At 39.3% G+C, this 23,734-nt stretch overlaps 1 protein-coding gene across 2 annotated transcripts in view; it reads right to left on the bottom strand.

Moving 5' to 3' along the window:
* Nucleotides 1-23,734, bottom strand: part of NUP153 (nucleoporin 153) — a 74,570-nt gene that overhangs the window by 1,870 nt on the left and 48,966 nt on the right. Inside the window, exons 16-21 of one of the 2 annotated variants that reach the window (XM_007461261.1) lie at nt 13,741-13,866; nt 11,266-11,883; nt 8,280-8,474; nt 4,923-5,807; nt 2,535-2,891; nt 1,578-1,850 (exon numbers count right to left, since the gene is read on the bottom strand). In XM_007461261.1, the coding sequence (XP_007461323.1) occupies nt 1,578-1,850; nt 2,535-2,891; nt 4,923-5,807; nt 8,280-8,474; nt 11,266-11,883; nt 13,741-13,866 (2,454 nt within the window). The remainder of the gene's footprint in view (nt 1-1,577; nt 1,851-2,534; nt 2,892-4,922; nt 5,808-8,279; nt 8,475-11,265; nt 11,884-13,740; nt 13,867-23,734) is intronic. The other variant, XM_007461262.1, reaches the window with a different exon arrangement.

The raw sequence follows: 23,734 nt of genomic DNA, 5'->3' as shown, positions 1-23,734 counted from the left end.
GGGGGGGGGTGGGATGCAAATCAAAACCACTAGGAGATATCAGCTCACACCTCTTAGAATGGCTATTATCAAAAAGATAAGAAATAACAAGTGTTGGCAAGGACGTGGAGAAAAGGGAGCCCTTGTGAACTGTCGGTAGAAATGTAAACCGCTGCAGCCACTATGCAAAACAGTATGGAAGTTCCTCAAAAAGTTAAAGATAGAACCACCATATGATCTAGCAATCCCATTCTAGGTATTTACCCAAAAGACTTGAAACTAGGCTCTCAAAAAGATAGCTGGACTCTCATTCATTGTGGCATTATCACAATGACCAAGATGTAGAAACAACCTAAATATCCATAGACAGATACACAGATAAAAGGAAATGACATATACATAAAATGGAATATTAATCTTGCAATATGGGAAAATATGCATATGAATCTGGAGGACATAAGTGAAATAAGCCAATCACAGAAGAACAAGTACTACATGACTTCACTTCTATGAGGAAAATCTAAAATAACCACATTCACAGAAGCTAAAAGAATGGTGGCCGCAGAGGAGGGCTTGGGAGTGGGAAGAAATGAGGAGCTGCTATTCAAAAGGTATAAAGTGTCAGTCATGCAAGACGCATACATTCTAGAACTCTGCTGCACAATACTGTGCCCAGAGTTAACAACACTGCATTTGCACACTTAGTTTGTTGAAAGAGTAGATAGATCTCACATTAAACATGCTTACTACAATTAAAACAAAAACCCCAAACACTACAAGTAGAGAGGCAAGAAGCACCAAACACGTGAGGAAAGTATATCATAAGAAACACTAAGACCAAAACAATAATAAAGAAAAGCAATTTGGAGAAAGCTGACTAAGCAAAAGCTTAAAGAAGGGGGGAAAAATACCCTGCATCATTATCTATTGATCAAGAGATCAACAGATAACACTTCTAAAACAAAAGCAGAAGGATATAAAAAGGAAACATCCACAGAACAAAGAGGACCACTCAGAAATTAAAAAGTAATACAAGTGGAAGTAAAATCTCAACAGGTGTGTTTAAAAGTAAATTGAGGGGGACTTCCCTGGTGGTGCAATGGTTAAGAATCCGCCTGCCAATGTAGGGGACACGGGTTCGAGCCCCGGTCCGGGAAGATCCCAAAAGCCGCGGAGCAGCTAAGCCCGTGCGTCACAACTACTGAAGCCCACGCGCTCTAGGGTCCACATCCGCAACTACTGAGCTCACGTGCGGCAACTACTGGAGCCCAGGCACCTAGAGCCTGTGCTCCGCAACAGAAGCAGCCACCACAATGAGAAGCCCACGCACCACAACGAACAGTGGCCCTTGCTCACCGCAACTAGAGAAAGCCCGGGCACAGCAATGAAAACCCAATGCAGCCAAAAAGAAGTGCTTAACTGTGTGAAAGTTGGGAAGGCTGTTTATAGGTAATACACATCTCTGTTCTGCCAAGTACAAGAGACAAAAAAAACCAAACATGAGACATGCATGGTTTCAAAGTTCAAAGAAAAAAGCTGTATTTAAGACATACAGAACCCAAATACGGAAACAAAGGACATGACTACTACATACTTACTGGAATTAGGAGCTGTTCCAGAGCCAAATGCAGACTGACTAGGCTGCTGTCCAAACACGGGAGGCTGGCTACTGCTTGACACTGTCCCAAAAGTAGGTGGCGCAGGCTGAGAACCAGCAGAAAATAATGCTGCTGAAGAAGATATAGATCCAAAGCCTGGGGGGTTAGGCTGGCTGGCACCTTGACTTTGTCCAAATGTTGGGGTCTGGTTAGCACCGAACGCTGGACTGGCAGATGGTGCTGAAGGTCCAGTGCCAAATACAAAGGAGGATCCTAGAGGCCCACAGAAATACTGAAATTACCATGATGGTTAAAATGAGATAATCCTCAAGAAATCTCTATAAACTGAAAAGCAAATTTCAAGCTTCTTTCCAGACTCTTACCTTGCTGAACAGATCTTATCAAGACAAGTTTTGAATACTGATTAAGAATACAATTCTCTCTACCATTATTTAGTAAAACCATACAAAATCCAAATAAACAAAAACTTCTATTAACAAGACTCCTATCTTAACAGCCCAAAATTTTTAGGTCTTTAAAGAGATAAATCTAAGAAGACAACTGATCTGCCATCAGAAGTGTGACACACTGCAGAAATCAACTCATGTTGTGACTATGTATCCGTTGCATAATGAGGACTAATGTCTATTAAAATAACCTTCAGTGTCTGGCTATTTACAAATTAACATTGCAAAGAAAAAAAAAAAAACCCCAAAAGACAAAAAACACTTGAAAAAACTAAAGATTATACTCCTAATGAGATTAGAAATATTGCTTCTAAGAGTTACTTAAACTATGCACAAAATGCACATCATTCCACATAGTGAATAACTACAACACCCTGGGTAGAGATGACCTAAAAGTGGCCATGCTCTTTTGTGGTATTATTTGCTAAGAGTTCATCTGCTTACAATGAAAGCCATTCAAACTAACATGTCTCTTCTTTTTTAAACGTACCTGCAGAGCTCGATGTGGTGGGAGCTCCAAAGCTGAAACCAGAGGCGGCAGTATCACTGCTGCTGGCACCCGGACCAAAGACAAATGGGGCGACAGCTGTGCCTGCGCTCGACGTGGTTGCTGGTTTGCTCTCTCGAGAAAATAGCAAAGACTGAGAGGTACTGGATTCGGCAGAGTTCCCAAAGGCAGAGCTGCTCACAGGACTGCTGGCCTGTCCAAATACAAAGGCAGCCGCAGGCGCACTGGAGGACGAGGTGGAACTACCAAATATGCCACCACCAGCTGAAGTGGCTGGTGTACTTGAATTAGAGGAACTGTCGTTCAAGAAACTGAAAACTGGCTTTGCTGTACCTTGATCTGTAAGACAGAAATTAAGAAATAAACAAAAACCTTTAAGAATAAGTAATACCAGAAAGCATTTTTTCCTAGCCTAAAGTCTAATACGAGTCCATTAGAAAACAATCATTAACTTTTTAACATAGATTCATTCATCGAATGGACATCTGTTATGTTAAATTTTGATGTAGTCAAATATATCCATCTTTTCTTTTATGGCTTATGAATTTTATCTAACATAGCAAAACCTCTGGCATTCAGATTAATAAAAATAAAAAATATTCCTTAAATCCAAATCTAACTGGATACTCTGGATAACAAATTCAGACAATGGGAGATAGCTACACTTCTATAAATTTGATTTTGCAATTTATGTTAGCAGGATTGTAACTTCAATTTATCTGAACAACAGCCAATTTTCTCTGCCGCCTTTATTGACTGGTGTACCCTTTTGCTCACTAATTTGTAACTCTACCTTTACAACGTATTAAACTTCCAGACCTCTACAGTTACTGTTACTAGACTATTTTAAATATTGTAACTTTGTAGTATTGTTTGCTATTAGGGCAAACCTACCTGACTGTATGTGTGCCCTTCTCCCCAAAATGTCTTATACATTTTCCCTTCCACGTGAATTTTAGAATTATTTTAGCTTGTCAAGCTCCACAAAAATTCCTCTAAGAAATGAAATTATATTGGGAGTGAGGTAGAGAGTAAAGGATATTCTCACTCAGGAATAAGTATAAAACATGCCTTTTATGTTCTCTTAATTCTTTAGCATGTTGCACGTTCTGCTGATATTATAAAATACAAATTGGAAATGTTAGTAAATACAAATGGGAAATGCTGTCCAACTATTTATTCTTGATTTGGAGAAAAGAGAATGATTTTTTATATGGTGACCCTGAATCCAGCTACCTTCAGTAGAAGACTCTTTTTTTTAAACTTGTTCCAATAATATCTCAGTTCCAACACTATTTACTAGACAGGGCTGGTCACATTGTGGTATGGGCACTGGTAAAATTTACAGAAAATGGAACACGTTTGCTCACTTTCAGGTGGTTTAATAGGACGTTAAAAATGTCTATTTCAATGGAAACAGTATAGCGATACCAGGATTAAATTCGATTAGACCCTATCTCATTTTTATTCCTTTCTAAATAATAATGTATAATTTAGTTTTTGTTTCCTTTGAAGGGTGTGTTAAAATTTAAGTAGAATTTTATAGACAAAAACTGCTCACACCTATGTGTTGAATTCCATACAACTTTTTTTTTCAGGTTAATTTTTCATTTTCTTGTGTTTCTAATTTATTATTCAAAAGTGTTCCATGTTCTTTTGCATTGTGTTCTGGGAAATTCCAGTTCACTAATCCAATTACCAGCTGTTCCCCCCCCCCCCCCCCCCCCCACAAGCTTTGAATTTTTGTGCTAGATCATCTTACAATCTGTCACCCCATTTCAAGCCACCTCCGTGAATTGTCCCCCCCCCCCCCCCGCCCCCGCTCCTCAGTCCACACAATGATTTTATTTCACAAAACATGTTTCTTTAACTTTTAAAAATACTATTTCATTTTTTTCTTCCAGATCTTAGTTTTCATAATCACGTCTATTTCTCAGGGGTTTATCATATTTGTTGTCTATGTTCCTTAAATGCCAGATGAAGACTGGTTATCTCTATTTGTAAATGAAGGCCTGTACATAAAGATTTTATTAGTTAAAAAATATTCCATGAGCTTAAGAAAAAATGCTTATTTTCCTGAACAGTATATGTCAATTCTGATTATAAAAGCCCAAACAGAAGGGAGTAAGTCACGGACAAATGTGCAAATACTGTGGGCTTTCCATTAGAGCTGTGTTTCTCAAAATTAGATACGCAGATAACTTCATGAGAATCACGGGGGGCGGATTCTGAAGGAGCTGAATCCTCAGCTCCTTCCCAGAGAGTTCTATTACTGGTACTCTCTCAACTATTTCCAGTATAAAACATTCCTTGACTTGCTACATTTGTTGACACCTTGTAAAAAAAACAACAACAATGTTTAATACTTACCAGCTGTAGTACTGGTTTGAGCTCCAAAAGCAAAAGTGGCCTTCGTTGGCTGTTCAGATTCCTTCTCAGATGGTTTTGCCATACTGAAACTAAAGGTCGAAGACTTGGAAGAACCCTCGTCTTTGGTTTGCTCTGAGTTCCCAAAGGAAAACAGTGGTGGACACTTTGGCTCTTCACTGTCAGCTTTTTTCCCAAACACTAGAGATGTAGACGTGACAGGCTCTTGCTGTTTCTCTTCTGTCCTTCCCAAAACAAACAACGAGGCAGATGGCAGGGGGGCAGGGTCCACGCTGCCAAAAGTGAACCCTCCTTTGGAGGCAGGGGTTTCTTCTTTTTTTGCTTCTGGCGTTTGACATGTGAAAGGAGCCCCTGGGACACTCTTGGTGTCCACGGTTCCAAAACTGAAGCTGCTCTTGCTCTCAGAGGTCACTGTGGTGTCAGTAGCAGCAGGGGGAGGGTTAATGACACCGGAACCAAAGCCAAAGCCTGCAGATGAAGATTTCGGCGGTTCTTCTTTCTTTTCTTGCTGCCCAAGACTAGACACCCCAAACTGAAATGGAGCTAAAGAAGGCGGACTGCTTAAACCAGAAGCAAGTCCAAACTTAAAATTATTATCATTTTTACTATCTTTTTTAACTTCTTCAGGTTTAGAATCAGATGAAACTCCAAATTTAAAATCTATTGGTTTAGAAAATTTAAAGCCTTCACTCAAAGGGGTTACAGACCCAGAATCTAATGACACACCTATTTTGAAACCTCCTTGATCTCCAAATTTAAAATTTCCAGTGTTTGTTAAAGTCTGAGAAGGCCCAGAAGAGGATGATGGGATGCCAAATTTGAAGGATGAGGTTGCTGGGTTCGAAGATGAGGAAGATGGGCTGAAGCCTTCAAAAATATAAGAAACACCAAAAAGACAATGAATTAATACTACTCTCTCAAATAGAATGTCAACCTTGAAAAGTAAAGGGACATGGGACAACTCTGAAAAGGCCTACGTCGAAGAGTATTAGTTTAACAATGGCAGTAAACATGAACCAAGTTGCCCATATTCAGCATCTTGATACTCACAACTACACTGATGTGCCACATTTCATCTATCAGACTGACAAGAGATCAAACAAGTTTGATAAAACAGTGCTGGTGGTGAGACTAGGAGTAACAGACACTCCAGACATGGCAGGTGGATGTATAAATCAGCACAAAACTTGTGGAAGGCAACTTGCCAATATTTACCCCAAATTACAGACACATGTATCCTCTGACCCAGCAAGTTTACAGCTGAGTCTTTATTTGAATGATAAACTCAAAGATATGCAAAATGCCATATGCAATCCAGGCAGCTGTAAATGAAGAACAAAGTCCAAGCTAATCTGTGGTAATGTCAAGGGTGCAAAAAGGCGGGTGTGGTATACAACCTTTTCTAACAAGGCAGAAAGACGAATATAATAGAGAATAGAAGTATATTTGCTTGTGATGTGCATAAAGAAACATTGAAAGAGTTACAAGAAACTAACCACAGATAGCTATTACCACTCGTGGAGCAGGAAGGATGGAAAATGAGCCAATAGGGACAAGAGACAGACTTTTCGCTGTGAATCCTGTCATAATTTGCTTTTTAAATCTTGTGAGTACATGTGTTATTTACATAAGAATTAAAATTTTTAGCACCAAAGAACTAGAATTATATGAGTGGAAGCAATATTTTTTTTTTTTTTTTTTTTGCAGTACGCGGGCCTCTCACTGTTGTGGCCTCTCCCGTTGCGGAGCACTGGCTCCAGACTCACAGGCTCAGCGGCCACAGCCCACGGGCCCAACCGCTCCACAGCATGCGGGATCTTCCCGGACTGGGGCACGAACCCGTGTCCCCTGCATCAGCAGGCGGACTCTCAACCATGCGCCACCAGGGAAGCCCTGGAAGCAATATTTTAAAAAATAAAAATACTATACTGACAAGATCAAAGTCTTGGTTTCAGAATTCTTCTCTGTAGTGGAATAAACTAGAAATGAAGCACCTGAATGACTGGCTCAACACAAAAATCATTAAACGGTGCCAAGGTATTCATCCATTACTTTGTTTACCCACATGTAAATAAAGACAAGTGGCAGCCAAGGGCTTGTAAAAAGCGCTTGTCTTCAGATTTCCCCCTTTAACGATTACCCACCCCACTTTCTTTCCATAAGAAACTTATTTGAAAAATTATATCAGAATCTCAAAAGCAGGACTCCCCAGGTGGCGCAGTGGTTAAGAATCCACCTGTGGGCTTCCCTGGTGGCGCAGTGGTTGAGAGTCCGCCTGCCGATGCGGGGGACGCGGGTTTGTGCCCCGGTCTGGGAAGATCCCACATGCCGCGGAGCGGCTGGGTCCGTGAGCCATGGCCGCTGAGCCTGCGCGTCCGGAGCCTGTGCTCTGCAACGGGAGAGGCCACAACAGTGAGAGACCCGCATACCACAAAAACAAAACAAAACAAAACAAACAAAAAAAAGAATCCACCTGCCAGTGAAGGGGACATGGGTTTGATACCTGGTCTGGGAAGATCCCACGTGCTGAGGAGCCACTAAGCCCGCGCACCACAACTACTGAGCCTGCACTCTAGAGCCTGCGTGCCGCAACTACTGAGCCCACGAGCCACAACTACTGAAGCCCGCGCGCCTAGAGCCCGTGCTCCGCAACGAGAGAAGCCACCGCAGTGAGAAGCCCGCGCACCACAACGAAGAGTAGGCCCCGCTCGCCGCAACTAGAGAAAGCCCACGTACAGCAACAAAGACCCAACGCACCCCCAAAAAAAAAAAAAAAAAAAAATCTCAAAAGCAAATGGCTATCCACACGGTTTCTGAAATACCTTAAGTGATATTAGACAGAAAGCTAAAAATAAAGGTGCCAAAGACAATAATTAACTAGTTATCACCTCTGACTCCAAGGATCTCAAAGGCACTTCTGCCTCAAAAGGAAGGTTTAAAGGTATGGTGATTACTGTACTACAGGTGGGGAAAATAGGAACGGGACCATAAGGTAGCAGCAACATACAGAGCTTTAGTGATCTTCTAAAACCCAAATGCAGTGTTTTTCAAACCAGTTGTATCCCCTTAGCCATGTTAATTAATTCAGTGGGCTGCAACCAGCATTTTCCTTCTCAAATGAAAACAAATAAAAAATAGAAAATGTACTTATTTTCACTGCAGACTAGCAAACAATTCAACTGCATAGTAATTCAGAGACAGGTATGAGCTAGAAGTCCAGGACAACAGCTCATGTTACATGAATTTTCAACAGAGAATGAATAGTTTTAAAACCAAAGCTGTTTGTAAATATTTCACTTTAAAGTGGTAATCTAAGGAGGCACTTTACCAACACCTTACCTGTAAACTCAGACTTTGTGCCCGGCTTTGCACTGTCACATGCTACGCATTTGGTAGAATCTGCTTTATTCTCCACTAGGCACACTTCACAGTCCCAGCTTCCCTCAGGTTTCTTGAACTTGTCCAATCCTAGGCAGCCTCCAGACAACAGAGAGACAGAGACAGTGCTGCTACTTGAAGCAGGTACTGAAGTTCCTAAAAAATAATGGGGAAATACAGGAAAATTCGGATTTACATTATGTTGAGATCTCAATGACACCAAGTCTAAATATACAATTTTTATGTGTTTCCTATTAAGAGAAAATGCCAGAAATCTAAACATCACATTGTTAAAAACAGTACAGACATCTCAGATTTCTTTTAATCTTACAAAAGAGCAACTCACACTCACCTTGCTCAGTGATGAGCCCCCTTTAATCCCCAGTTTGAACAGCCATGGTTTTTAAGAATCATGCTCACAAATCAGAGCCTAAAAGACTAAATTTTCCTTAATAATCTGTCAAATTTTGTTAAACATCAGATTATAATACATAAATTCTAAATTGTAGGCAACAGCCTGACTCATAAAACACACAGCCCAGGCAATATTAATTTCAAGATTTCAAAGCACAGATCTCTGACTTTGAAATGACCATTTTTGCATAGAAGTGCTCTTTTATCCACTTTGCAATTCAACTCAACATTACCTACTATGTTCATGGCATTTCTGTTATAAGGTAGACATTTAATAGACATTTATTAAGCACCAGAACGTTCTTAGGTTCTGGGAATATCAAGATGAATAAAATGTTGCTTAACTTCTAAAGGTGTTTCTGGTCTAAAAGGGGGGAAAGCAAAACGAACATAAATGCATAGCAGCACCATCACTAAGACGGAGAGTGACAAATGATCTAAACAAGAGTACAGAGAAGAAATTACTATGGGATAGGAGAAGGATTCACAGGGGTGGTATTTACATTTTTAAGCAGAACTAGCAATTTTGTGGGCAGATGCGGCGGCACAGGAAGGATGGCTCAGCAAGGCACAGCTGCATGAAGAAATATAGTGTTGAGAGTGGAGCCATTCATTCTGGTAACCCCACTTCTCTAAATGTCCTCTAGCTGTTGTCACTTTTCCCAGTTACCTGATCTGTGTTTTACTGGTATGTTCTCTTCCATCTTGCCAATAAAATTGTGCCATCTTTGGCCCACTGCCCTTCTCATGAGCTCTCATCTACTCTGATGATTTTAATCACCAACAAAATCTTTCCCATCCATACCTGAAACCCACCCACACTTCTGGCTTTCATGCCTGTGGTATCTCTTTGTTGGTACTTCCACTATCCACCTGGCTACCTTGGCTAGATGACAACTCTTCCCTTAAATTATTTCATTCTCTTTCTCTGACCCTTCTACTGCTCTTCTGGTTCAAGCCCCCTCATCTCTTGCTTAATAGCCTTGTTATTGAGACCTCTGGTTTCGTTCCCTTGAAATCCATCCTCCTAAAAAGCAACTAGTACCACGTGGTTTTTGTTTTTCCTCTCTGGTTATTCATTTAAAAGACTGACTGCTCCAAAGTTCTATTCTTGCTACTCTCTTAAGTTGGCAGAGTTCAGTTTTAGGCTGTCTTCTCTATTTGCTCTGCTCACTCACCTTATATCACCTCTACTCCCATGACTTACTTGAAAACTATGGGCTAATGACTCCCAAATCTGTATCTCCAGTCCAGAGGGTCCATTATCAGTATATCCAAAGGCCTCACACATATCTGTCAACTTCAGCAGCTTGAAATCAACATATCTTCAACCGTACATTATTCTATACCCCATTTGCTTTTATTAGTACATATCACTACTATCTCTACCTATATTATTGATCAACTTCCTAACCTGTCCTCTGGTTTCCAAATTTTGCTGCCTTCAAATCTATCCTCCAAAAAGCCACCAGGTGATTTATCAAAAATAGAAGTTTGACCCATCAACTCAGAATAAATTTTGGTTTCCTACACATATCAAGAGCTTTCTTTCTTTTTTTTTTGTTAAGGGGAAGAGGAAGAATGCCAGATGGAAAGAGAAAAATATTTCGGAAAAAAGATTCTGAAATCTTATTCTTGTAGAGATGTCTAGCAGGAATCAGAAATATGGCTCACCCCTGGTGTTAAGAGAGGGATGTGGGCTATTAACTCAAGAGCTTTCCGTTGCAGACACAAAATCACACATCTATGGTAATGCAATAAAAATAGGAAGTATAATTCCCAGGATACTCATAACATGTTTTATTTAGTATCCATGTTACCATATATCTGTACCAAATAATTATATAATAGCATTACAAACACAGCAGAGTCAAATGAATTAATTCCAAATGAATTAAAGATCAATGTAAATCTTCAGTAACTCTTTCAAAATTGAACAGAAACAGGAAAAACTCAACTCTAACTTCATTTTTCTGGTTACCTAATAGAACTTTTCATTAATGATTCAGTAATTTATGATCATTGCAATACCTCTGGCAGATGGCGCATACAGGTACAGGTATCACCATTAACATTCAGCCACAGCCTTCTCATAATGCAATGAAACCAGCTGTGTAAATGACCACTAGCCATCCTCACTTCTACTTAGAGGAAAAGAGACAAAGGAATATTTTATTCTGTGTAAAGGTTTGAGAAAGACTGCCCCGTTCTAAGACCTTTGCATCTATATTAGCCAACTTTGAAAATGATCATGAAGAGCAAGAAGCTTCTGATAAAATTACATACAAAAAAGAGGTCAAAGCAAATGCTGGACTGATTTTAACACACAGCCTCTCCTAAGAGAACGTGCAGTTCCAGTCCCAAGTAAGTCATTTTAATTTCAAGACAGTTCAGAAAAATTAAGACATATGAGGAAATGCTCATCTTGAAACATCTAAAATATTGAGGTTATTCTTAGCTGTTTTACAGAGAATAAATTAAAATGTTCTATTAAAGAAATGAACAAAATTATTACAAACAGCCATAAACGTACCTGGTTTCTGAGACATACAGGACACACATTTATTGTCTTCTGCATTATTAGAAACACAGCACACTGGACACTCCCAAGATCCCACGGGCCTTTTGAATTTATCTGTAAATCCTAAGGCACCAGTGGTCTCAGTGCAGCTGGAGGAGGAAGCAGCCACAGTAACAGCGCTTTCTGAAGCCACTGGCAACGCAAGGACTCGCTTAACACCAGTTCCCGGTTTCGGTGTTTCACAAGCTACACATTTTATCGCTTCAGGTTTATTTTGCACTAAACAGGTATCGCAATCCCAAGCTCCTGCTGCTGGTTTAAATTTGTCTCCAAAGCCTGTCTCTGGTGCAGAAACAGTTGGTTTGCCACTTTTACTTGGTGTCCCAGTTCCAGTCTGTTTAGCAGTATCTTTTGGTGGCAATTTTGCTGCTTGACAGGCTACACATTTGTTGTCTGTAACTTTGTTCTGGAGTAGACAGGTATCACACTGCCACGATGACCCAGGTTTTAAACTTTCCCCAAACCCAATTCCACTAGAAGAAAAGCTACTTATTGCTGGTCTTGAATAAACTACCAGGCTTGTGGTGGTAGGTTGAGCAGCAAGAGAATCTGCCTTTGGTGATGTGAAACCTACAATGCGGGGCAAGAGGGGAGCGGGAAGGAAAAGATTAGTCCATGTTTTGATTAGAAAGCCTATTATTTACTAATCATTAATAAATATTAATAATATTAACATAGACAGTAATTATAGAGTAACAGCTGTTAATGATAAAAATATTATTCCTGAGGGGAAACATTTTTACCTTAATTACAGAGTTATTACAGTCCAAGACGGACTACTTAAAAGTAGTTTTTCACCTAAGCTATATTTCTAGTACTAATCACATATTTAATAAGCGATACATCTGGGTAAAAGTCTACAAAAGATGTTTGGTTTATAGTATGTCATCTTCCTCTAGGAATCTGTTTACTGTAGTTCAACCAATACCTAATTTGAGACTTAATTAAGGTATACACATAAAACCATGAAATAAGGAAAAGTCTTTGGAAATAAGGGAAAAAACCATGAGGAAAAGTCTTTGTGCTATCAAAACTGGTAACAGTTGAGTTGATTCACTCAAACTACACTGTATTTGTAGAAATGACCTTTCAATCCTTTACTCTGGACCAATTAACTTTTATTTTACATACACCAAAATAACACCCATTTCTCTAGCCTTTAGCATCAAGGGAAAAGAAAATCAGAGGGAAAGATGATACAGAAGGTTGTTAAAGAGGTTTTCTAGTGGTACCAAGAAATAATCCAGCCTAGAGCTATTTTTTGCCTAAAGATAGAACAAGCCCACATACTTCAGTTACTCCCAAAGGAGGAAAACGTACTATTTTGTTAATGATTAACCTGAGTCACTAAGGTTGGCAAAATTTTAACAGTAACCACTTCAAGGTGTTACAAGTTTTCTTTTCCTCCTACTTTCTTGGATTTTCCTTATTTCCCTCAAGAGAACATGTAACTTCTCCAAATTTTTGCTATTTAAAAAAAAGTTTAAAAGAGGGGAGGAGTGGGCATTATGAATGCAAAGTGTAACTTCTATGAAGATAACCTATATGCATTTGATGCTGACTACCACTCAGTTCACCCTAACACAGGCATTCTGGAGTCCTGCCCATAACTGCATAAAACCGTCTATATTGAGATTCTAGTAGGCAGTATACTCATCTATAAAATGGGAGCTACACCAAAAAAACCTAATCCCTCTAAATCTTGCTGTAGCATCTAACCTTATTATTGAAACTCATGTGCAGTTATACATGAACACATGTGCTGGATAAATCTAAATTCTTTCTGAGCTACTAGATTATCTTATAAACACTTTTATATTCTTATAGTATACATCCCAGTTGGAATTATACTATCCTCTTTGATTTTCAAACTGAAAACCTATTCCTATTTGAGGACTTCTATTCATTATCTTCAAATTCTTACCCACTAACATTCATATCTTATTTTATTTGAAGTGAGTACTATCGCGCGCGTGCGTGTGTGTGTTACAGTCAGCATATGTTTGCTTTCTACTTGGCTTTGTTATATATATATCCCACAACTGGGGAATAATCTGAGAAGAACAAGGCAGTTCAATGCTCTCAGAGAGAGACATGTCCAGGTATATCATCAGGTTTATTTACTTTTTTCCAATTATTGGCCCATCTCTAAGTAACAGGCAATTCACCTTTTCTCCTTCTATACTTGCCCCTTAGAGATTCCATTTTAGTGCAGAGTCCTTAAATTCTAAAGAAATAGTTTCTAAGGTCTTGCACCTAAAAAGTTACATCTGATTACATCTACATTCAAAAGCCAATCTCCTATCAAACTAGACATCATTTTTTAAAAGCCTGAAGTACAACAAAGTATTAACAAATGATATTAAGATCAGATCATGATTTTGCAATTAAGATTTTAGATTATCTCAAGGGCAGCCATTATCTTACCAGGGCTCTTCAGAACATCTAGGACACTTCCTTCTTTCAGGGTTTTTGCAGGTTTGAAAGGGCCCTTGCAATCTTCATCTGGTTTCTCCTTACAGCTTGGACTGTTCACTGCAGTGATATCTTGAGCTGTAATTTTTTTTAATTGTAAGAGATATTATGCTAAGAAAAAGCAAGTTACATGTATTAAAAATCTCTCAAAGTCAATCTGAATCAACATCTTAAAAAAAAAACACACCAAAAAAGTCACTGTAATTCAAAGATAATGAACAAATGATTTAAAGTACAGGGTTAACTTGCCATTACAAGGAAGCAAAAAATACTATTTCCCATACTGTACATCTCTCTCCTCCAGAAGGACAAAAAATTATATAAACTATATATAATCTATAATTGTTACCAATAAGTTCACCAGTTTCATCAGACTGAAACCCTGAAGAGGATATGGCAACAGGGGCGAGTTCAAACACTGTATGAAATATGTATTTGATTACACAGCAATTTACAACACTGATTAAAAAAAAAACTTTAAAAATTAATGTTTATGGAAGCAACCTAAGTGTCCATAGACAGATGAATGGATAAAGAAGACGTGGCACATATATACAATGGAATGTTACTCAGCCATAAAATGGAATGAAATTGAGTTATTTGTAGTGAGGTGGACGGACCTAGAGTCTGTCATACAGAGTGGAGTAAATCAGAGAGAGAAAAACAAATACCGTATGCTAACACATATATATGGAATCTAAAAAAAAAAAAGGTTCTGAAGAACCTAGGGGCAGGACAGGAAAAAAGACGCAGACACAGAGAATGGACTTGAGGGCACGGGGTGGGGGGGAAGGGTAAGCTGGAATGAAGTGAGAGAGTGGCATGGACATATATACACTACCAAATGTAAAACAGATAGCTACTGGGAAGCAGACGCATAGCACAGGGAGATCAGGTCAGTGCTCTGTGACCACCTAGAGGGATGGGATAGGGAGGGTGGGAGGGAGACACAAGAGGGAGTGGATATGGGGATATATGTATACATATAGCTGATTCACTTTGTTACACAGCAGAAAATAACACAACATTGTAAAGCAATTATACTACAATAAAGATGTTAAAAAAATGTAATGTTTAATTAAGCCAGATATTTCATTTCTATAAATTCATCCTATGATTGAAAATATCTTTCAGTTATTATATTGAAAGCCTGGATGATACTTAATAAAAGGGGCTAGCTACATAAATTACAGAACAGTGACATGATGGAATGCTATGCAGCCACAAAAAATCATTCTTAGAAGCATAGTTATGTGAAAGAGTAGGTTAGAAAGTCCAGAAGATTTTGACTGTTTACATCTAAAGAGTGATATTTTTACTTTTCATAGTTCCCAAACTTGCGAAAACGAACATATCCTTATACTTAAAATAAGAGATCTATATTGTGAGTACAATAATCATTTTGTCATTATATTTCTGTTTACAGATGAAATATGTTTGGGATTGTTTCAAAATTACCTGATAGGTGTGTTTGTGTGTGTGAGGGGAGAAGGAAGGAAGGAGGGAGAGAGAAACAAGATTGGTCACAAAATGGCAAATGCTGAAGCTCAGTAAAGTGTGTATGGGGATTCAGTCTACTCTTCCACTTCTGAGAATGTTTGAAATTTTCCATAATAAAATATAAATAATCAGGTTTTTCTTCTAAAGTGCTTGCCAATTTAAAAGCAGTGGGTAAAGTAGTTCGAAAACCCTACCTACCCTTATCTCACACCATAAACAAAAATTAATTCAAAATGGATCAATGGGGACTTCTCTGGTGGCACAGTGGTTAAGAATCCACCTGCCAATGCAGGGGACACAGGTTCGAGCCCTGGTCTGGGAAGGTCCCACATGCCGCGGAGCAACTAAGCCCGTGTGCCACTACTACTGAGCCTGCACTCTACAGCCCACGAGCCACAACTACTGAAGCCTGTGCACCTAGAGCCCGTGCTCTGCAACAAGAGAAGCCACTGCAACGAGAAGCCCGCGCACGGCAAAGAAGAGTAGCCCCCACTTGCCGCACCTAGAGAAAGCCCGTGCACAGCAACAAAGACCCAACGCAGACAAAAATAAATTAATTAATTTAACAAAAAAATGGATCAATGACCTAAACATAAGAACTGAAACCATAAAACTCTTAAAAGAAAGCCTAGGAGGTGTATCTTCATGACCATGGATTTGACAATGAATTCTTAGATATGACACCAAAAGCACAAGTAAATAAAAAACTGAACTTCACCAAAATTAGAAATCTTTGTGCATCTAAGGACATTACCAAGAAAGTGACAACTGACTGAATGGGAAAAAATATTTGCAAATCACACATCTGATAAAGATCTAGTATCCAGACTATATAAAAACGCTACAACTCAGTGACAAGAAGACAAACCAATTTAAAAATGGGCAAAGGACCTGACCAGACATTTCTCCCAAGAAGATATGTAAAGGGCCAAAAAGCACATGAGAAGATGCTAAACAGGAGTTCAGTTTTTTTAAGCATAAGCCACCTGTTCTCCTTGCTTGGCCCTGCAATAAACCTTTCTCTGTTCCAAAAAAAAAAAAAAAAAAAAAAAAAGTACTAAACACCATTAGTCTTCAGGGAAATAAATGCAAATCAAAACCACAATGAAGGGCTTCCCTGGTGGTGCAGTGGTTGAGAGTCCACCTGCCGATGCAGGGGACGTGGGTTCATGCTCCGGTCCGGGAAGATCCCACATGCCGTGGAGTGGCTAGGCCTGTGAGCCGTGGCCGCTGAGCCTGCGCGTCCGGAGCCTGTGCTCCGCAATGGGAGAGGCCACAGCAGTGAGAGGCCCGTGTACCGCAAAAACAACAACAACAACAAAAACCACAATGAAGCATCACTTCATACCCACTACGACGGCTATCATCAAAAAATGGAAAATAATAAACATGGTGAGAACATGGAGAAATTTGAATCCTGCTGGTGGGAATGTAAAATGGGCCGTTTTGTAGTTCCTCAAGAAGTTAAATATAGGACTATCATTTGATCCATCAACTCCATTCCAGGTATACACTCCAAAGCACTGAAACCAGTATTCAAACAAATACAAGTACATGCATATTCACAGCACCACTATTCACAATAGCCACAAAGTGGAAACAACTCAAATGTCTATCAACGAATAAACAGATAAATTATGGTATATCCATATGGTGGAATACCATTCAGCCACAAAAGGAATGAAGTAATGATACATACTACAAGACAGATGAACCTTGAAAACGGTACGTGAAAGAAGCCAGATACAAAAAGTCACACTGTATGGTTCCAGGATAGGTAAATACATAGAAACAGAACACAGATTAGTAGCTGTCAGCAGTTGCGGGGTGCGGGGGGGGGAATGGGGAAAAACTGGTTAATGGGTACAGGTTTCCTTTTGGAAGTGATAAAAATGTTTGGTACTAGTTAGAGGTGGTGACTGTACTAAACACAATCAACACTGTGACTGTACTACACACCAATGAATTGTTCCCTTTGATTAACTTTATCTTATGTCAATTTCACCTGAATAATAAAAATGTGCAAAAAAACAAAACACCATACCTATCTCTTACAACTGTGTCAAAAGAAAAATGCTTTTATTACTTTATCACATTCTATCTTCCTTTATAATCAAAATTGAACTGCTTTTAGCAACTTAAGGTAAATTTTAAGGATTTCCTAAAGTGTACTCAAAGAGAGGGAAAATGACGATAATGGGAAAATTAGCTCCTATCACAGCGTAATCATGACTTCCGCATTTTCATCAGCTTTTTAATGACAGAAGTGGTGAGAAACAGAGGTCTCAATGTAAGAATAATTCTATATATGCCACTCATATAAACTCCTGAAAAATCTGGGTAATTTCCCCAGATGTAATGGAACACAAAAGTTGTTTTCACAAACTATTACTCGTTCGGTTACCATTAGTAAAGCATTAATAAAAACTGAAGGACTTCAATGCCTTTCCCTCATAACCAGGCATGAAAATGAAATTTGAATTGGTTTATTCTTCTTGAATTCACAGTAACATTAAAGAACAAAAAATCATGTGTTAAGTACACCTGAAATATGCTTATTACTTTCTCTTACACAGGGCTGTTTTATTCAACAAAAATCAGGATTGAAAACATACCAGTCAAATTCTTATTTTGTGCCACTTTCGTAACCTATGCTCTTGTCTTCCAGATCATCCAAAGACAAAGACTTTCTTAGCTTATAGGTCCTGGCTCTTTGATAGCTTTTTAAATCTACCTTTTGAGGGAGGATCTAGTTTTTAAAAAATTCCCAAACTCAGCAGATAGTCAACGAAACACTTCTGAATAAGGCAACAGCCCCTTAACTGGTGTCTCAGCATATGACACCCCACTCCCACCCACATGCCCACTCAACACACTGCTGTTACTCCAAGGCACCATCGCACCCCCTATAAAAACCACCCAATGTTCTCCTACCACATTCAGATTAAAATCCAATTATTGAGCATAGCATTCAGAGAATTTTTAGAATTTAAAGCTACCTCTCAATCTCATGACAAATTATTTGTGATTTTCAAAGTATGCCATGCTTTTCCTCTTGTTCTCTTGCATTTGGCTGTTTGTTGGGTGAGAAATGCCCTTACTCAGAATTCTTGACCTGAGTAACTCAGCCCAGATTATTCTTCATTTCCCAAACACCCAATACTTGAAACAAAACCACCACCACCACAGCAAAAGCCTATGTTTTAATTATCTGAATATTCATTTCTTTCCCTCAATTACGCCCATTTTTTTGAGTTTAGAAATTATATATCACTATCTGCAGAGGCTGGCATAACCCTTACGCATAAAAATGCTTGTGAACTCAAGAGTAAACCTACAGATGGAATCCACTGTAATTACAATGTAGACCACCCTTGAACTTCTTGTAACATTTCATTTATAGAGCTTCCTCGGCCAGAGACCTGCTGAGGGAGCTCTCCTGTTGCTCAGATGACGACATCTGCTTAGCACAGAGGAGAGTCTGGTACTGAGAGCACTGGTAGACAGGTTAATACCAGACACCTCTGTGAGACCTGGTGGGCAGCCCTGGGATCAGTAACCAGCAGTCATGGCTCCTGGAAGGATGCCTGGATCTGGTGAGTGGAGGCCTAGGAGCAAAGCTGCAGCAATAGGAGTAGTTCCAGTGACAGGAGCAAACGACAGCACAGCTCCCTGTTGCTTGGTTCCCCCAACTTAGGACAAATTTATAACCATCAGGATATTCCTGAAACAATACATCAAATACGATACCAAGAGAAGAGTAACAATAACTGTTGTAATCAAAAGTAAACACAGGGGGCGACCTTCAAGACGGCAAAGGAGTAAAACGTGAAGATCACCATCTTCCCCACAAATACATCAGAAATACATCTACACGTGGAACAACTCCTACAGAACACCTACTGAACACTAGCAGAAGACCTCAGACCTCCCAAAAGGCAAGAAACGCCCCACATACCTGGCCGTGTGGCCGACAGGGTCCCAGTACTCCAGCCGGGTGCCACGCCTGAGCCTCTGAAGTGGGAGAGCCAAGTTCAGGACACTGGACGACCAGAGACCGCCCAGCTCCACGTAATATCAATCAGCGACAGCTCTCCCAGAGATCTCCGTCACAACGCTAAGACCCAGCTCCACTCAACGACCAGCAAGCTCCAGTGCTAGACACCCTATGCCAAACAACTATCAATACAGGAATACAACACCAACCATGAGCAGCAGAGAGGCTTCCTAAAGTCATACTAAGTTCACAGACACCCCAAAACACACCACCAGACACAGTCCTGCCCACCAAAAAGACAAGATCCAGCCTCATCCACCAGAACACAGGCACCAGTCCCCTCCACCAGGAAGCCTACACAACCCACTGAACCAACCTTACCCACTGGGGGCAGACACCAAAAACAAAAGGAACTACGAACCTGCAGTCTGCGAAAAGAAGACCCCAAATGCAGTAAGTTAAGTAAAATGAGAAGACAGAAGAATACGCAGCAGATGAAGGAGCAAGGAAAAAACCCACCAGACCAAACAAATGAAGAGGAAATAGGCAGTCTACCTAAAAAAGAATTCAGAGTAATGATAGTAAAGATGATCCAAAATCTTGGAAATAGAATGGAGAAAATACAAAAGACGTTTAACAAGAACCTAGAAGAACTAAAGAGCAAACAAACAATGATGAACAACACAATAAATGAAATGAAAAATTCTCTAGAAGGAATCAATAGCAGAATAACTGAGGCAGAAGAATGGATAAGATAAAATAGTGCAAATAACTACCACAGAGCAGAATAAAGAAAAAAGAATGAAAAGAACTGAGGAGAGTCTCAGAGATCTCCGGGACAACATTAAACACACCAACATTCGAATTATAGGGGTCCCAGAAGAAGAAGAGAAAAAGAAAGGGACTGAGAAAATATTTGAAGAGATTATAGTTGACTATATCCTTTCCCATGTTAGGGAAGTTTTCAATCAAGTCCAGGAAGCACAGAGTCCCATACAGGATAAATCCAAGGAGAAACACGCTAAGACACATATTAATCAAGCTATCAAAAATTAAATACAAAGAAAAAATATTAATAGCAGCAAGGGAAAAGTAACAAATAATATACAAGGGAATCCCAATAAGGTTAACAGCTGAACTTTCAACAGAAACTCTGCAAGCCAGAAAGGAGTGGCAGGACATATTTAAAGTGATGAAAGGGAAAAACCTACAAACAAGGTTACTCTACCCAGCAAGGATCTCATTCAGATTCCACAGAGAAATTAAAACCTTTACAGACAAGCAAAAGCTAAGAGAATTCAGCACCACCAAACCAGCTTTACAACAAATGCTCAAGGAACTTACCTAGGCAGGAAAGACAAGAGAAGGAAAAGACCTACAATAACAAACCCAAAACAATTAAAATGGTAACAGGAACATGCATATTGATAACTACCTTAAATGTAAATGGATTACATGTTCCAACCAAAAGACATAGACTGGCTGAATGGATACAAAAACAAGACCCATATATATGCTGTCTACAAGAAACCCACTTCAGACCTAGGGACACATATAGACTGAAAGTGAGGGGATGGAAAAAGATATTCTGTGCAAATGGAAATGAAAAGAAAGTTGGAGTAACAATTCTCATGAGTCAAAATAGACTTTAAAATAAAGACTATTACAAGACACAAAGAAGGACACTACATAATGATTAAGGGATCAATGCAAGAAGAAGATATAACAATTGTAAATATTCATGCACCCAGCATAGGACCACCTCAATACATAAGGCAGATGCTAACAGCCATAAAAGGGGAAATCGACAGGAACACAGTAACAGTAGGGGACTTTAACACCCCACTTTCACCAATGGATAGCTCAACCAAAACAAAAATAAATAAGGAAACACAAGCTTTAAAAGATACATTAACCAAGATGGACTTAATTGGTTTTATAGGACACTCCATCCAAAAACAACAGAATACACTTTCTTCTCAAGTGCTCATGGAACAGTCTCCAGGATAGATCATATCTTGGGTCACAAGTCAAGCCTTGGTAAATTTAAGAAAATTGAAATTATATCGAGTGTCTTTTCCGACAACAACACTATACGACTAGATATCAATTACAGGGAAAAAATTGTAAAAAATACAAACACATGGACGCTAAACAATATGCTACTAAATAACCAAGGGATCACTGAAGAAATCAAAGAGGAAATAAAAAATACCTAGAAGCAAATGACAATGAAAACATGAGAGCCCAAATCCTATGGGATGCAGCAAAACCAGTTCTAAGAGAGAAGTTTATAGCAATACAATCCTACCTCAAGAAACAAGAAAAATCTCCAACAACCTAACCTTACACCTAAAGCAATTAGAGAAAGAACAAAAAAACCCACCAAAGTTAACAGAAGGAAAGAAATCATAAAGATCAGATCAGAAATAAATGAAAAAGAAATGAAGGAAACGATAGCAAAGATGAATAAAACTAAAAGCTGGTTCTTTCAGAAGATAAACAAAATTGATAAACCATTAGCCAGACCCATCAAGAAAAAAAGAGAGAAGACTCAAAGCAATAGAATTAGAAATGAAAAAGGGGAAGTAACAGCTGACACTGCAGAAATACCAAGGATCATGAGAGATTCCTACAAGCAACTATATGCAAATAAAATGGACAACCTGGAACTCTTAGAAAAGCACAACCTTCTGAAACCGAACCAAGAAGAAACAGAAAATATAAACAGACCAATCACAAGCACTGAAATTGGATCTGTGATTAAAAATCTTCCAACTTGGGCTTCCCTGGTGGCGTGGTGGTTGAGAGTCTGCCGATGCAGGGGACATGGGTTTGTGCCCCGGTCCAGGAAGATCCCACGTGCCGTGGAGCGGCTGGGCCCGTGAGCCATGGCCGCTGAGCCTGCGCGTCCGGAGCCTGTGCTCCGCAACGGGAGAGGCCACAACAGTGAGAGGCCCGCGTACCGCAAAAAAAAAAAAAATCTTCCAACAAAAGCCCAGGACCAGATGGAACAGGCAAATTCTATCAAACATTTAGAGAAGAGCTAACACCTATCCTTCTCAAACTCTTCCAAAATATAGCAGAGGGAGGAACACTCCCAAACTCATTCTACGAGGCCACCATCACCCTTACACCAAAGCCAGACAAGGATGTCACAAAGAAAGAAAACTACAGGCCAATATCACTGATGAACATAGATGCAGAAATCCTCAACAAAAACTAGCAAACAGAATCCAACAGCATACTAAAAAGATCACACACCATGATAAAGTGGGGTTTATCCCAGGAATGCAAGGATTCTTCAATATATGCAAATCAATGAATGTGATACATCATATTAACAGACTGAAGGATAAAAACCATATGATCATCTCAATAGATGCAGAAAAAGCTTTTGTCAAAATTCAACACCCATTTATGATAAAAATTCTCCAGCAAGTGGGCATAGAGGGAACCTACCTCAACATAATAAAGGCCACATATGACAAACCCACAGCCAACATCGTTCTCAGTGGTGAGAAACTGAAACCATTTCCACTAAGATCAGGAACAAGACAAGGTTTCCACTCTCACCACTCTTATTCACCATAGTTTTGGAAGTTTTAGCCACAGCAATCAGAGAAGAAAAGGAAATAAAAGGAATCCAAATCAGAAAAGAAGTAAAACTGTCACTGTTTGCAGATGACATGATACTACATACAGAGAACCCTAAAAATGCTACCAGAAAACTACCAGAGCTAATCAACGAATCTGGTAGAGTAGCAGGATACAAAATTAATGCACAGAAATCTCTTGCATTGCTCTACACTAATGATGAAAAATCTGAAAGAGATATTAAGGAAACACTCCCATTTACTACTGCAACAAAAAGAATAAAATACCTACGAATAAACCTACCTAAGGAGACAGAAGACCTGTATGCAGAAAATTATAAGACACTGATGAAAGAAATTAAACATGATACAAATAGATGGAGAGATATACCGTATTCTTGGATTGGAAGAATCAACACTGAAAATGGCTATATCACCCGAAGCAATCTACAGATTCAATGCAATCCCTATCAAACTACCAATGGCATTTTCCACAGAACTAGAACAAAAAAATTTCACAATTTGTATGGAAACACAAAAGACCCCAAATAGCCAAAGCAATCTTGAGAAAGAAAAACGGAGCTGGAGGAATCAGGCTCCCAGACTTCAGACTATTACTACAAAGCTACAGTAATCAAGATAGTCTGGCACTGGCACAAAAACAGAAATATAGATCGATGGAACAGGATAGAAAGCCCAGAGATAAACCTACGCACATATGGTCACCTTATCTTTGATAAAGGAGGCAAGAACATACAATGGAGAAAAGAGCCTCTTCAGTAAGTGGTGCTGGGAAAACTGGACAGCTACATGTAAAAGAATGAAATTAGAACACTCCCTAACACCATACACA

This window comes from Lipotes vexillifer, unplaced genomic scaffold, assembly GCF_000442215.2.
Source record: "Lipotes vexillifer unplaced genomic scaffold, Lipotes_vexillifer_v1.1 scaffold863, whole genome shotgun sequence".
NCBI lineage: Eukaryota > Metazoa > Chordata > Mammalia > Artiodactyla > Lipotidae > Lipotes > Lipotes vexillifer.
Note: the sequence above shows the minus strand (reverse complement) of the source record. Positions and strands in the feature narration are given on the sequence as shown.